Source organism: Sarcophilus harrisii, chromosome 2 (assembly GCF_902635505.1).
Source record: "Sarcophilus harrisii chromosome 2, mSarHar1.11, whole genome shotgun sequence".
Taxonomy (NCBI): Eukaryota; Metazoa; Chordata; class Mammalia; order Dasyuromorphia; family Dasyuridae; genus Sarcophilus; species Sarcophilus harrisii.
This window is the reverse complement of record NC_045427.1, coordinates 490,483,037-490,498,591: the sequence shown is the minus strand read 5'-3', so window position 1 is coordinate 490,498,591 and position 15,555 is coordinate 490,483,037. Positions and strand designations below refer to the sequence as shown.

General features: G+C 35.6%; 1 protein-coding gene across 1 annotated transcript in view; it reads right to left on the bottom strand.

Annotated features, from left to right (window-relative positions):
• The window catches only part of UBAC1 (UBA domain containing 1), a 70,578-nt gene that overhangs the window by 24,683 nt on the left and 30,340 nt on the right, over positions 1 to 15,555 (bottom strand). The window contains exons 3-4 of the mRNA XM_031954959.1: positions 11,652 to 12,218; positions 1,424 to 1,544 (exon numbers count right to left, since the gene is read on the bottom strand). Coding sequence (XP_031810819.1) covers positions 1,424 to 1,544; positions 11,652 to 11,789 — 259 coding nt within the window. The 5' untranslated portion in view covers positions 11,790 to 12,218. The remainder of the gene's footprint in view (positions 1 to 1,423; positions 1,545 to 11,651; positions 12,219 to 15,555) is intronic.

Sequence of the window (15,555 nt, the reverse complement as noted above, 5' to 3'; positions counted from 1 at the left end):
GCACAGAGGTTAAATGACTTGCCCAAAGTCACACTGCCAGTAAACAAAGCCAGGTCTTCTTGATTCCAGGACCAGTGTTCCATAGGTTGACCATCACCATTTTTATGTGTGAAAGGCCTTAAAAATAATTTAGTACAATTATTTCATTTTCCAGATTAGGAAACTGAAGTCCAGAGAGTTTAAGTAACTTGTTCAGAATTTTATATATAATGAGTAGTAGAGCAAATGTGTGATATTCTGGCTCTATCATGCTACCTCCCTAAGATTAGCGTATATACGTATGTATGGATGGATGGATGCATGTATACAGGTATGTGTGGTATATATCATCTAAATTTCAAAGAGAACTTACATATAACAGTTGCTTATTAAGAGTTTATTAGAATAATCTGTCAAACACAGACATATAATTATAGCTATATGTAGTGAAGGACATGGAAATGATGATGAGTTCTAAAAGACTACAGAGTGTAAGCCCTATCAGGCTTTAGTAAACTGAAAAGGCTTTTGGTATGAACCCAGCAATATTCAAGTACCAACTTGTTTAGAGTGACTAAGTTACTAGGTAACAGAATTTTTCAGGCCCAGCAATTCAAGAAAACCATATACCAAGTTAATAATCTGTTTCGATGGAGGAAGTACACACAGAGAAAGCACAGATTATCTTGAATTAGGAAAAGATTTCTCTCTCTCTCTCCGGAGGAAGTACACACAGTGAAAGCACAGATTATCTTGAATTTTGAAAAGATCTCTCTCTTTCTCTCTCTCACACACACATACACACTCACACTCACACACACACACAGACTTACTCTTTCTCACTCACACACAGTATAATAAAGTATATATAATTTTATAGACATTTAATTTTAACATGCAAGACATGTAATATTAGTACTATAAGACACACACACACTCACATCTTCTCTCTCATTCACACACACAGCATAATAAAGTATATGTACTTTTATAGACATTTAATTTTAACATACGAGCCATATAAATGTTAGGGCTATAAGGAACTTTAGAATTCCAGTCTCATATAATTTATGACAAAATTACTGCCATTTATAAATTAAAAGATAGTTTATATTATAAAAATGACTCCTCTTCCAGTTAAAATTGTCAAGTTGACCAAACTTGCACAAGCTCTTTCTGTGGCTTATATTTTGTTTTGAAAAATAATTAAATTTCTCCTAAAACTTAAGTGTTAAATGTCTATTTGCAGTTCTATCATTTTGCAAAAATACTTCAGAAAGCAAATAAAAAATACTTTTAAAATAAAATCAACAGTATTTTTTGCTTCTTTTTTCATAGTAATTCTCAGTACAGAAAATTAACACACAAATTAATAAAAAAAAATCAAATTTCTGTTTTCATAATAGTACTGCTATAATGCAGCTTAATCATGAATCTATCTTACCTTTATCTTGAATATTTTCTTCTAAGATAGTTTTGGTATCTGTCAGGACCCTCTCTGAAGCAGCATGTATTAATTTATGATGTGTTACATTTTTGGGGTCTTCTAAGTTCCCAGGTACACACTAGAAAAAATAATAAAACATATACCAAGAGAATCAGAAATAACCAAATTACTATACTAATTATTGTAGTAATAAAATATAATCCTAGACATGCTCTAACTATGCTAGCATTTATCAGTTGTCCTTTCTAGCTTACTGATGATAGTTTAGGCTTAATAAGTATTGACTAAGAAAAAGCATTTAGGCTTGGTTCCAGTGCTGACAAGGCAAAACTACCTAGGTAATGACTTCCAGTAGATGCTCTGCTATGAGGTCTCACCTAGCTTTTTTGTTGCCCCTCCTATCAACATATTCAGCTCAATATGATAAGGACCATTTTAGCAATCTAGGACAATGTTTACTTTTATAAGGTGCTTACAGATGGAGAAAGAGGCTGACATGACTGAAAGAGCTTGTGGCAGCAGCTACTGCTTCCTAGCTCATTCACTCAACTATAATGTCTTCTTGATTGTAATAAAATAATATGTAATAATATAATATTGTAATAATAATGTAAGGTACTCAAAAACATACCAAATATGAATCAATTGAAGAAATTAGGAATGATTAGCTTAAAGAAAAGAAGATCTAAGGGGATAATGATAGCCATGAGAAGTGGTGTGGTATACTAGAAAGATCACTAGATTTGGAATCAGAAGAATTGGGTTCACATTTTTACTCTTGTTACTTACTATCCACGTACAAGGGAGGAAGTAATAACATCTTTCTAAGGCCAGTTTCCTCTTTTGTAAAAAATAGGAGAGTGGACTAAATTATCTTTAAAGTCCCCTTCCATCTCTATGTCCTAAAAATCCCATGATTCTCATCAGCTTTCAACTTAATAGTTTTCAGCAATGTCTACTGACTCACTCAAATACTGAAATACATATAAATTTTTACATATGATTTTTTTTTCAGGGGTTGGGGATAAGGAGTGGGGAAGATACTATAAATTTGTGATTTCATTCATTCAATCATCCACTCAATCAACAAACACTTATTAAACATTTACCATGTGCCAGGCAATGTTAAACATTGGACAGAAAAATAAGAGCAAAAATCTAATGCCTGCTCTTAAGAAGCTCATATTCTGATAGAGACAGAAAGCAAATAATAACATATACAATATAAATGAAATTGTTTTTCCCTCGTGATCTTAGAGGGAAGGTACTAGTAGCAAAGGATCCAGAAAAGGCATTCTGTGGAAGATGTTAAGCTGAGTTTTGAAGGAACCATAGAAAGCTAGAAGTCAAAGATGAAGAAGAATATTCCAGGCATGAATAACAGCTAGTGCAAATGTGTACTTATTTTCTCACAATCGCCTCCAGCATTTGTCATTTTTCTTTCTGTCATGTTAGCCAATGTGATAAGTGTGAGATGGTTACTGGATTCCTCTGAAAACTGCCTGTTTCCATCCTTGGATCATTTATCAAATGGGGAATGGCTCTTATTTTTGTAGATTTGACTCAATTCTCTATATATCTTAAAATGATACTTATCAAAGAAACTTACAGCCAGCCCAACCGCAGAGTCAGAAGATAGTATAACATGTGTGAAGAACAACAAATAGTCAATGTACCTGGGTTGTAAAGTACATTGAGAGGATTAAAGAGTAAGAAGCTAAAGGTAGAAAAAGACAAGGCTATAAGGGGCTTTAAATTCCAAGGATTTCATACTGGATCCCTGAGATAAGAGGTTATAGCTTATTAAGTAGAAGAATGACATAGCCTTGTACTTTGGGAAGATCACTTTGGTAACCAAGTGGAGGATGGATTGGAATGGGGAGGAAGATGGGGTAGGAAGAGCAATTAGAAGGCTACTGTAATAGTTCAGGTGATGAGAGTTTGTACATGTGATGGCTAATGAGTGGAAGGAAGAGGATGTACATGAGACTTGTTGTAAAGGTTAAAAAAGGCAAGATCTAACAACAGTTTTGATATGTAAGGTGAATGAGAGTATAGATTGAAGGATGATGGCAGAAGACAACAGACTGTGAGATTAGGAAAACTGCTGCATAATAGAAAATCTGAGAGGAGAGGGATTTCATTAGTGTAAGACTCTCAGTATGGAAACTCTTTCTACCAATGCAGTTCAGCAACTTGGTTGTCCCAGAGATTATCTGGGACAAAGACATTAAATAATTTACTCATGGTCACATCACCAACATGTGCCAGAAGCAGAATTGAAACAAAGTCTTATTGACCCTAAGGCCAGACTTCTATCAATAGGCTACTTTGTCTGTCTTTGATGTATGATACTATGTTGATAATTAGTATAACCTAGGAACAGTTTCCTAAGCCAAGGAAGATAAAATCAGCTAAATGTGACAAGAGGATCCAGTATAATTTTAAAAGTCCAGCTTTTCTCTGCAAATAAACATAAAGAGCAGTCAGTCAAGCAGTTTTACAATTTATATTAAATATCCTATTTATATTATTAAATACCCCATTTTATATCATTTTGTAATTTATATTAAATATCTATTTTAGATCAGTAGAAAGAAAATCTGTAGTTTTCAAAACATAGATATCATTAGATGAAATGAAATAAATGGTTTTAAAATCACCAAATATAAATATTTTTTAAAAATCAATGTTTTCTGCTTTTTTTTTTCCTGCCAGAAATAAACGGATGGGAAAGAGACATCCTTTGGGTCAAAGATGTCATAAATAAAATAATTATATCATTAAGTTAAAATATTCATTAAAAAAGACAACTATACTTCTTAACCACTCAATCATAATGCAGAGAGGAAAAAGAATATTTAATACTACTAGTCTCAGTTCTGGCACATTCAGCAATTATCAGTTTTTTGTAAACAAAGCCTGAATGGAGGATTTATGTTATGTGCTCAAAGATCATCACATAGCAAATTTTAGAGTCAAGATTTCTATTCATACACAAATTCTTTCTTCTAATTCTCTTCCCTAAGCAATATCATAACCCCATCTACCATATACATATAGATAGATAGATAGATAGATACACACAACAATAATGCCCTGTCCTTCCTCTTTAGCCACATATGATTAGATTCTCTCCAAAGTTCTGTCATTCCCTTATTCTCACAGAAAAATGTTTTCTTCTGACCTTTCACAATAATTTTAAAATAATTAAAATACAATACAATTTGTTCCTACATTAATTTCCAGCTATGCATAATTCTAGACAAATCATATACAATGGAGTTTAGAAATAGTTATTTGTCTCAATTATACAGGGTCTCAATTCTCTATTTCATTAGAAATAAGACAAAACTTTTGTAATCCATCCAACATTTAGTTTGAAATGAGAGTGACAGCATGACTGTTCCATTTTGATAAGCACATGTCTTGTATGTATAATAATCTTCATGTGCAATAGCATTTTTGCTTAGGTCACATAGTAGTTCACGATTTCACCTAACTTGTCTATTTTAGCACTGTATTGTGACACATGATAAAATATATAAGATGGAATGCATTGACTCATCTTTACACAATAATGTTCATTGACCTACAGTGATAACTTTCAAGAATATTACATAACAGTATATCTACTTGTATCCATTCAATACATAATGGTTCAAATTTTATATAAGCAAAAGTAGAGTCAATGAAGGTAAAGATAAATCCATTCACTAGACTGGATCAAGGACATAAAACAAAATGAAAACTTTTATAAGAATCAACATTCTAAAAAATAAAGGATTTCTTGGCAAATCCTTTCATTTGCATTTTAACTAAGAATAACCAAAAATAGCCAAGGCTGAAAAAACTTGCCATGAATAATCAAAGGTCATTTAATTATATTTCTGAAATAAATATACAATCTCTTTTCTTACTTTAAAGCTGGAACTAAAACTAAACTCTTATTTCTTCATAAAAGCACCAAATTGCAGTGTAAATAAAAACCTAGCTATAAAACCCATTAAAATAGCACTCATATATCTCAGGGGACATAATAGCTCACTGTTATCATTGAATAGTTTCAGTCACATTCAATTCTTCATGACTCCATTTGAGGTTTTCTTGGAAAAGATGCTGGAGTGGTCTGCTGCTTCCTTCTCCAGCTCATTTTACAGATGAGGAAACTGAAGCAAAGAGTTCAGTGACTTACTCAGAGTCACATAGCTGCTAAGTGTCTGAAACCACATTTGAATTTACAATCTTCCTTGCTCCAGGCCAGAAGCTCTACCCATTGTACCATCTAGTTACCCATAATAGTTTGCGATATCATTAAATTAGGGACATAATCCTTAATTTTTCTTTTAAAAGTTTTTCCTTCCATAAACCAATTAATTCTAAAATGTAGTCCTATAGACTTCTGATTGGTACTGCTTATCCACTTGGCTGTACTATCAAGTTTATAATCTGTCAGACTCCTAAAGCATATGTGACTTTTATCAAGAAAATTTATGCTGATAATTGTGGAAATAAATATAGAAGAATTGCACATGTTTAACATATATTGAATTACTTGCTATGCAGGGAAGGGGTGAGAGAAGGAAAGGAGAAAAAATTTGCTATACAAAGTTTTGCAAGGGTGAATGCTAAAAATTATCTTTGCATATACTTTTAAAATAAAAGGTGATTATTTAAAAAAAAAAAAAAAAAGAATACTATGCTTCCGGAGGAAGGTTAGGAATTGTAATCTAGATTTATTTAGAAGAATTCCACTAAGCATAGGTATAATTGGTTTCATTTTTGTAAACACAATGCAGGTACTTAACAAATGTAGTCTTCCCTATTAGAATGTAAGCTTCTTGAGGGCAAGGACTGTTTGGCTTTTTTTTTTTGCTTTTCCAAAATCTAGCATAATGCCTGGGGCATTGAGTAGGCACTTACTAAAGTCTTATCAATTGATACTAAGTATGTTGAAACATGTTCAGGAATTAAAGCTCTTCCAGAAAGAACAATTTTTCAACAAATATAAAATGAAAGGCATATAAAAAATATTATTTGTAATATGAAAATATATACATGAATCAATAATAAAAAAGCTACGAAAATGACATTGAATTAAAAGTGAAGCAAAAATTAGTATGCTTCTCAATTTTAAAGCTAAACAAAAACACTTTAAAACTTGAAATGGTAAAGTTGCTATTTTTATACTCAGGATAATTACTAATATTAATTAATTAGGCTTAAATATGGGGTAGGTAATAATATTAAGTTAAATAGTTTGTTCAATGCATTACAAGTAATTACCTAATTGACAATATCTTCACCAGATAAACCCTCTCAAAGATCGGAAAATAAAAGATATGGAGACTGCTATTTACCTGACTATAAGTAGACTACCACATGATCATAATCAGAATTTTTAATCTTCTATTAAACAACTGTATTTTCCAAATAGCTCAGTTATATAAACCTTATCCATAATACCTGACATGCCTTCCTGAGTACTTATCTTTTATGTCTTAAAGCTACAGAGGTGAGATACAGTGAAGGTACAGTATTCTATAAGCTCTCAAAAACATTTTTTAAAACTGTGATATTTCTTAAGAGATTTCTTAGAGATGGCAGTTTTGTATCATTTTTCTTTTGTTATCCTTAGATGAAAACCAGTAAAAGAGAAGAGAATGATCTTTAAGACTTTAGGATGAGAAGAACATTTAAGTAAAACAGTGTTAAGAGTCATTTTCCACTTAAATATACATTTTTATGACAGAAATAAACTTTTTTCCTCTCTGAACTATGAAATAGCTGTTCCCAGAAATAATATTTTAAAAAATAATTGGATATGTGGATTATCAAGTTCAGAACCTATCTTATGAAATATAATTTTCTAAATACAAACCTCATACTGGTCTGGTGAGTCTGAACAAGATCTAAGAAATGGAAGGTAAGAATGAGTAATCTCTATTACATACTAAGCTGTTTTAGAACAGATTAAGGTGTGGTTGAATATAAGATATTGACATTTAGGTCACCAATTCAACTAATGACTCAACACAAATCCTACTGAGCTTAGCTGCAGCATAGTTGGTCAAAGTATACATTAACACAGTTATTGTTACTGACTAAACTAAATTTTCTAAAAAAGTTGATTTGCCTTCATATTAATAATATGATCTAAATATTGTGTTAGAAACCACATTTTTAAGTTTAGACAATTAGTTGAGATCCTAGCATATAACTCAAAAATATCAGAGTTTTGGCTTTTTCTTTTAAATAACTAAACCCATAGTTCGAGAGGGTAAATTTTTTAATCTTTAAAAAGTGTAAGATTTGGAATACAATGGTGATCCTAGTTTGCAAAAAGACAGTATGGTAAAGACAGTTCTTTCATTAGTATTATCATCATCTTTAAATAATAACATTAAATTTCTAGATGTAAAAAAAAAAAAACATTCATTCCTTTTCTCAAAGATGGCAAAAGGGAAGAAAATCATTGATAGACTAAGCACACATGAGAGAAAAAATGAGAAGATATAATATAAACTGAAATATATACTCTGGTATTACAGCTCTGCAGCAGTATGTGACATTCAGGAACTGGTTTCCAGGGTGACATTCACATATAAAATTTCAAAATTATCACTTCCCTGACTAATGAATTCTGACTGCAGCTAAGGGATAGCTCAAATCCGGTAGAAGGGTAAGGGATGTGAGGATGAAAATATTTCTGACTGCTTAGCTATCATTACACAGTAATTTATGTCTCCCTCATTCAATGTGAAATACCCTTGGTGGCCTGTCCCATATACCTGGGGAGGCTACATAGAGAAGAAAAACCTCAAATTAAAGAATTTAATTAAAAAAACAACATCTATGCATTCCATTACTTATTTGAATGATAAATTTCAAGAATATACTAATTCTCATCCTATCTAAATTGGCTACCTAATTTATCCCAAGGTATTCCAGAAATTCATTAACATATACTTGTGATCAGTGAAGAATTTTTCATTTCCTGTTCCCTCTTCATAAAATATCACCATAATGGTAATGTAAATCTATACTATTAGTTAAAAAGCTTTGCTAAGCTATATGTCACTGACAAGTAAGTTACTACCTACTAACCACTTGAAGTATGAACTTTGTAAGCAGGTTAATTCAGTTTGAATTTTTTTTTTTTTTTTTACAAAAGTAGAAACATGTTTCAAGATCACCTACTATCATAGTAAAGCTGTATAAGAAACAACAGTAAAGTCTGACAGTTATTTTACAAATAGACTAAAAGGTAAGAAAAGCAGGTTGTATCCTAATTTTCCTTGTTAAAGGGTGCACTGATAGTTTTCCAGAAATCTAAAAACCATATTGAATCTTCAAGGGAAAAAAAAGTAAGCTATCTTAAATGTATCACCAGGTCGTTAAGTATCACTATTTGATCTGTGCATGTTATATTTAACTCACATGTATATAATACTTTACAGTTTATAAAGTCGTTTCTATGAAACCACCTTACAAGGCAAACAGTATATTATCATCACCATCTTATGAATAGAGAAACTAAAGCTCAGAGAAGAAACAAGCTAGCTCAGTAACAGTGGAAAGTGAAAAGGCCAGGATTTAAACTAAGGCTTCTTTTCTCAAAATCTCTATATACATACATACAAATGCTTTCTCAGAATTTAAAATGAAATAAGTTCTGTTCTTTTCTCCATAACTCTATACCTACTAAGTAAACAATTGCAGGCTACATTCCATACTTAAGTGGGTAACTCTGTAACAACAGCTACTCTACAAAATAGTTTTCATTAATCTCTGAAAATAATTATAAACAGTTTAGGTGGTTATCATAACACATCAAAGAATCTCTGGGACAAAATTTATCTATATTTTAACATTCAAGGATAACTGATATTATAACATAAAGATTACAATATGTACATTACATAGTCACATATAACATGAATATTTTAAACATAAATATTACATAAACACTTCATGTAAGGGATATTGTGGTAACACAGTTCACTGCTTTTCTCCCAATTATGGTGAGACAATAACTTCAGGAACAATATTTTATGTTATCAATGTGACAAGTATCTTATTTAATTAGGCATTTATAAATTTGGTCTATGAACTGTGTTATAAAGTTAAAATTTACAGAAATAAATATAAGTCTCCAAAAATTCATTTCGGCCATTAGTTATATCACACACACACACACACACACAAATACATAGACAACATCACATTATTTCATTTGTGTGCAATAAACTTAAAAGCAGTCATCTCAAAAAATCAGAAATCAGGAATCAGTTTTTTCTTAAAGGTGCTAAGTTCAAACCAAAGAGGAACACATTTAGGGGTTTCAGGTAAGGAAAAAAATAAACTTGCTTTGGCAGAAGCAACAAAAATAATAGCTAATAAGAAAAGTACAAAATGCCAGGTTTTATAGGGACAATTTTAAGGTCACTAAGGCTTCATTTAAGTATACCTTAAAACACTAATTATGAGTTTGTAGTGGATTGATTGACTGAGAAAAAAAAATTAAAACTTCAACAGAAAGACAGGGACCTGGGATTTCATAAATACAGGAAATTCAGATTAGGAAATTTCTTGTCCCAATGAAAGTTAGCATCTTCTCTGCCTACAGCACTGAGAGGTTAAAAAACTTGATCAGGGTCACATAGTTAGTATATGTCACAGACAGTTTGAATTTAAGTTTTGGCTCTATCCAATGAGTCAGGTTGACTCTTTATCTTTATCTTTACTATACATTATTGAAATGACAAAGGAATATAAAGATCCTTTTCAAAATTTCCTTGACTCAAAGGAGTTGAAACAGATTATATAAAAGCAAGTATCTAATATCCTACCTGTCTCCCTCTACAATTCCATGGTTCCTCTGGAGAAAAAAAAAAAAAAAGGAAGAAAATAATGGAATGCTAGAACTAGAAACCTTTAAAGATCATCTTATTCAACCACTTATTTTGCAAATGGAAAAACGAAGGTCTAGAGATGCTATCCCTTACTAAAGTTACAAACTTGTAGCAAAGTCAGGACTAGGACTCAGTGTACTAAGAGAGAGAGAGAAAGGGAGAGGAGGGAGGGAGGGAGAGAGAGAGAGAGAGAGAGAGAGAGAGAGAGAGAGAGACATAGGGAGGGAGGGAAGGAGGGAGGGAGGTAGGGAGGGAAAGAGAAACCAAAGGAAATAGAATGGAGGTAGGTGAAAAGGAGTTCACAGACTAAGAATATGTGATTGAAGTCAAGGGAGATGGGAGATGAGGGGAAAAAGTATAAGTTAAAAGAGGAAGGGAGGAAAAGGGAAGAAAAGTAGAGGAGAAAAAAAGGAAAAAGATAGAAGAAAGAATAACAAGAAATGGAAATATAAGAGGGGAAGAAAATAAGTGAAAAAAGGATTACCTAAAGGAATGAAAATACAGATGGGCAAAAAGAAATGGAAAAATGAGTTAAATGGGTTTAAATTGGAGACAGAAATTAGGAATGAACGAATGAAGAAAAGAATGAAAGAGGGAAAAGATACAGATACTATAACTGGGGAGGAGAATGTGAGGAGAAAACAGGAAAAATGTGAAAAGATTAGAGGATGGGGTGGGACAACTTCTCAACTTCGAATGCCCTCCCATGCATACTCTACATCTATGCCAGGACCGATCCTGAGGCATGTCCTTGCTTATTATAGTTACGTCAGTACAGATACGAATGACTTACTAGCTTACTCCTCTTTCAGAAAGTAAACTCTTTAAGAGTAGGAATCGTTTGTGTTTTATCCCCATAATATAACATAAAATAAAATAAAAAGTACTTAATACTTAACAATTGTTTGGGGGAATAAGCTATAAACTGAGAAAAGGAAGAAATGGAAGCGGGAGAAAGAGGTTAAAGTGTGAGAGAAAAAAAAAAAAACAGAAATGGGAAAAGGGCCAAAAGGAAAAAGAAGAAAGCAGAGCAAGCAAGAGAAAGAAACTTTGGGGAAGGACGATAAGGAAGGAGACAAAATTCTAAATGGGAGAAGGAGAGGAAGGAGGCGTGATGGAATAAGGGAGTGAAAAAAGAGTAAGGAGGAGAGGGCTAAGCGGAGGCAGGAGAGAGCAGGTCGGGTCCCGGCTGCGCGCCCCCGCGGGGAAGGGGACGGGGGCCTGGGGTTGGGGCGGGGTGAAGGGCTGGAGGGACAGCCGGGCGAGGGGCACGGGAGGCAGGGCCCGCTGGGGCCACGGCGGCTCCTTACGTGTTTGAGGCAGCGCTCCTTGAGCTTCTCCACCGTGGTATCCTCGGTGACCTCCTCCAGCCACTCGGTGCCTTCCATGGTGCAGATGTGAAGCCTCAGGACCTTCCTGGCGAAGATCTTCTCCTCCTGCACGAACATCGCTGCCCCCCCTCAGCGCCCGGCAGGGCCCGGGCCTCGCTCGCCTCAGTCTCCCTCGGCCTCAGCCACCCGCCGCCGCTGCCGCCTCACGCGCCCCGCCTCAGCCGCCCCGGGGCTTGGGGCCCGCGGCCCATGAAGGTCACCTCGGTGGGACAAGCGAGAGAAGCGGAGAAGCCAGTCCCCAGACACCCCGGTCCCGGTCCCGAACCAGGCTCCGGCCCCGTAGCGACCTGTCACTCGTCGCCCTCGGCCCGCAGCCGTCGCCCTGGCTCGCTACCCGCCGCTGCCGCCACACGCCGGAAGTGCGGGAGGAGGTGCGCCTCGGGGCATGCTGGGAGTTGTAGTCCCCGCTAAGCCCAGCCTTCGAGAGATCCCGCTGACCCTAAGCGGGAAGAGTTCGCAGGATAAGATTGTAGAACGGGAAGGGACCTAGGAATAAAGAAAGAATATCAGGACACGGAGACCTCAGAACATGACACGTAAAACGCGAGGGCTGCAAGGGAACTTGGAAGTGAATGCTTTCGTTTTGCAGATGGAAAAGCCTGAGAAAGAGCGGGAAAGGGACTTGCCCAAGTTCACAGCTCTAATTCAGTTGCACAAGGACGCCGGCCTCGCCTCTGCCTCCCCTGGCGCTGTCCAGTTCTGAAAGCAAACATTCACAAGGCGACGGTAGTTGCAGAGGGGTGACTTGGGGGAGGCTCTTCCAAAGCAGTCAGCCGGCTTTATTTGTTCTGGCGAGCAAGCCCTGTGCTAGACCCCGGGGGTGCAAAGGCACAACAACGACTGCAAGTAGTCTTTAGACTCAAGGAGCTTACCTTCTGCTGGGAAGCACCACGCACAACGCGCAGGTGTGAAATAGCAGCCAGACAACTCGGGGAAGGAGCGCCAATAAGGAGATTTTTAGGGACGGCTTTTGAGAAGCAGCACCTGATCTGCTCTTTGAAGGGAGCGAGGGGATCTGAAGAGGCGGAGAGGCAAGGAAGGACACGTTCCAGATATGGGAGGGCCATTTATGCAAACATGGAAATGCGTGGTGAACTATGTGGGAACCAAGTGTTGATTAACAGGTAGAACCTGCGGAGCACTTATATTCCCGGCACTACAGTAAATACTGGGGATAAGGATGCTGTTGTTGGAGATGGGTAGAACCCGTGTGGTGAGGGTTAGGGGAAAACATCTCTCCAGAAAAAAAAAGTTTTAAAAGTCAAAGAAAGAGAACGACAGAAGTTGCAAATACAAACCTTTATTCTGTGTTTTATTAAACAGGACAAGCCACTAATTCTATCTGGATGGAGGCCTCCACTATCTTCTGTTCCATTTTGATAAATTAACAACCGGAATAAACATCGTATTTTATCCCCTAGCTTTGCCCCTTGATTTATAGACCTTCAGTCAAACAGCCCAAAGTAGGATGGACTATTCTCCAGGAGCATTTCATGGTCACTGGGCAGAGTAATTCCTCAATAAGATAAAAGTACAACCATGTTTTGCTTTGAGTGATTAAGGGATAGTCTCTACCCTTAAAGAGCTTACATTTTAAAGAGGGAAGACAATACATAAAGTGAAGCCATAGATTTGAGGTATCAATAACCCATCTCTTTTTGCTGGAACTTTCATAAGATCACTTCTGGCCACACGAACTGATGCTGAGTGAAATGAGCAGGACCAGGAGATCATTATATACTTCAACAACAATACTATATAATGACCAGTTCTGATGGACCTGGCCATCCTCAGCAAGGAGATCAACCAAATCATTTCCAATGGAGCAGTAATGAACTGAACCAGCTACGCCCAGAGAAAGAACTCTGGGAAATGACTAAAAACCATTACATTGAATTCCCAATCCCTATATTTTTGCCCACCTGCATTTTTTATTTCCTTCACAAGCTAATTGTACAATATTTCAGAGTCTGATTCTTTTTGTACAACAAAATAACGTTTTGGTCATGTATACTTATTGTGTATCTAATTTATATGTTAATATATTTAACATCTACTGGTCATCCTGTCATCTGGGGGAGGGGGTGGGGGGTAAGAGGTGAAAAATTGGAACAAGAGGTTTGGCAATTGTTAATGCTGTAAAGTTACTCATACATATAACCTGTAAATAAAAGGCTATTAAATAAAAAAATTAAAAATTAAAAAAAAAGAACATTAAGTAAGATTTGCAAAAAAAAAAAAAATCACTTCTGGCCTTTGCATTTCTTTCTCTACCAAAGGCCTACTTATCATTGGGAATACAAAAGAAAAAAAAGAAAAGACAAATGGATCCTATCCTCAAAGAATATTCTACTAAGAAAATATATATTAGGATATGTAAATACAATGTAGTTTGAAGATGGTAAAAAAAGTGATATATGGGGAGATCTGAAAAAGCTTCAAAAAGAAAGCTGTACCTTAAATGAGGCTTGAAACAAGTAGGGTTGTAAGGAGAAGTACATTTCAGGCATAGGAAATAGTGTAGACAAAGACTGAGAGAAAGTTTGGGGAACAGAAGGAGGGAGAGAATTTAGAACTCAAAATTTTTAAAAAATGAATGTTAAAAATTGTTTTTAAATGTATTTTAAAAGTTTAGAAAATAGGTTTGGTAGTTCCAGTTTGGTAGAAACATAGAGTATATGAAGAAGAAAAATATGAAGTAAAACTGGAAAGATAGGTGAAAGCCAGATTTAGGGGAAGGGGGTATTAAATGTAAAGGTGAGGAATTTGTGTTTTATAATAAAAGCAACAAGAAGTAAGAGGATTTTTGAGTGGGGGAATGACATAGCCAGACCTGCTTTTAGAAAAGTTTTAGAAAGAAAAAAGAATCCACTGTAGAAAAGCTGCTTTTTTTTCAACTCTGACATTCTATATCCTAAAGTCCTTCCCAGCTCTAATATTCTATGTTCTAAGGCCCTTCCAGCTCTGCCATTCTGTGCTCTAAAATCCTTAGCTCTGACATTTGACAGTTCTATCAAGGGAAAGAGGAAAAGAACTGACAACAGAAGATCATTTCTTTGGATATCTCTGTCCCTGTTCTCCCTGTCCCTCCTGTCCCTCCTCTTTTCTGGAACTTGATCTGAACTTCAACTAGCTTGGTACAGAAGAAAGGGAGAGAAATGGGACAGAAAGACTGGAGGTGGCTTTTGGTTCTAGCTTCTATGCTGAACAAGCTACAGTGGCTAAAGACAGGTTTCAGTTTCCAGGACAGCAGTCTGGCTTTGTGCCCCAGCACCAAGAGTTCCCTTGAAAGAAAAGGAATCTGTCCTTGGCATTTTCTGTGGAGGAGACCACATGAGGTTATGAGCTTTGCTCCCTATCTTTCATTCTGTGAAACCTAAGACAGTTAGTGGGAGAAAGGATACAAGTCTCTGAGTCTATCCCACTAATTCAGAAGTTTTTCATCCTGACTTAGGGTAAACTGGGGTTTTATTTAATGTCAGTGTCCCAGATGATTGCCTGCTGATTCTCAGATATATACACCGCATCTAGGGAAGAGAAATTCAAATAATGGAATCTTAGAATTGTAATGTTTCATAAAGATCCTGCTATCCAATACCTTCAATTTATGAATAAGAAAATTAATACACTGAGAAGTGCCTTTCTCAAGGTCACAGACTCTCAAAAGTGGAAGGGACTCAAAAGTCAGCTTAGGGGAAGCCAGTCTGTGACATCCAACCTTATAGACCTCCAATCATGGGAACTAATTGCCCATGTGACCATCTATTCTAATCTTAGACACTTTTTATTATTAGGAAGTTTATTCTTTCATGGAGCTTAATCA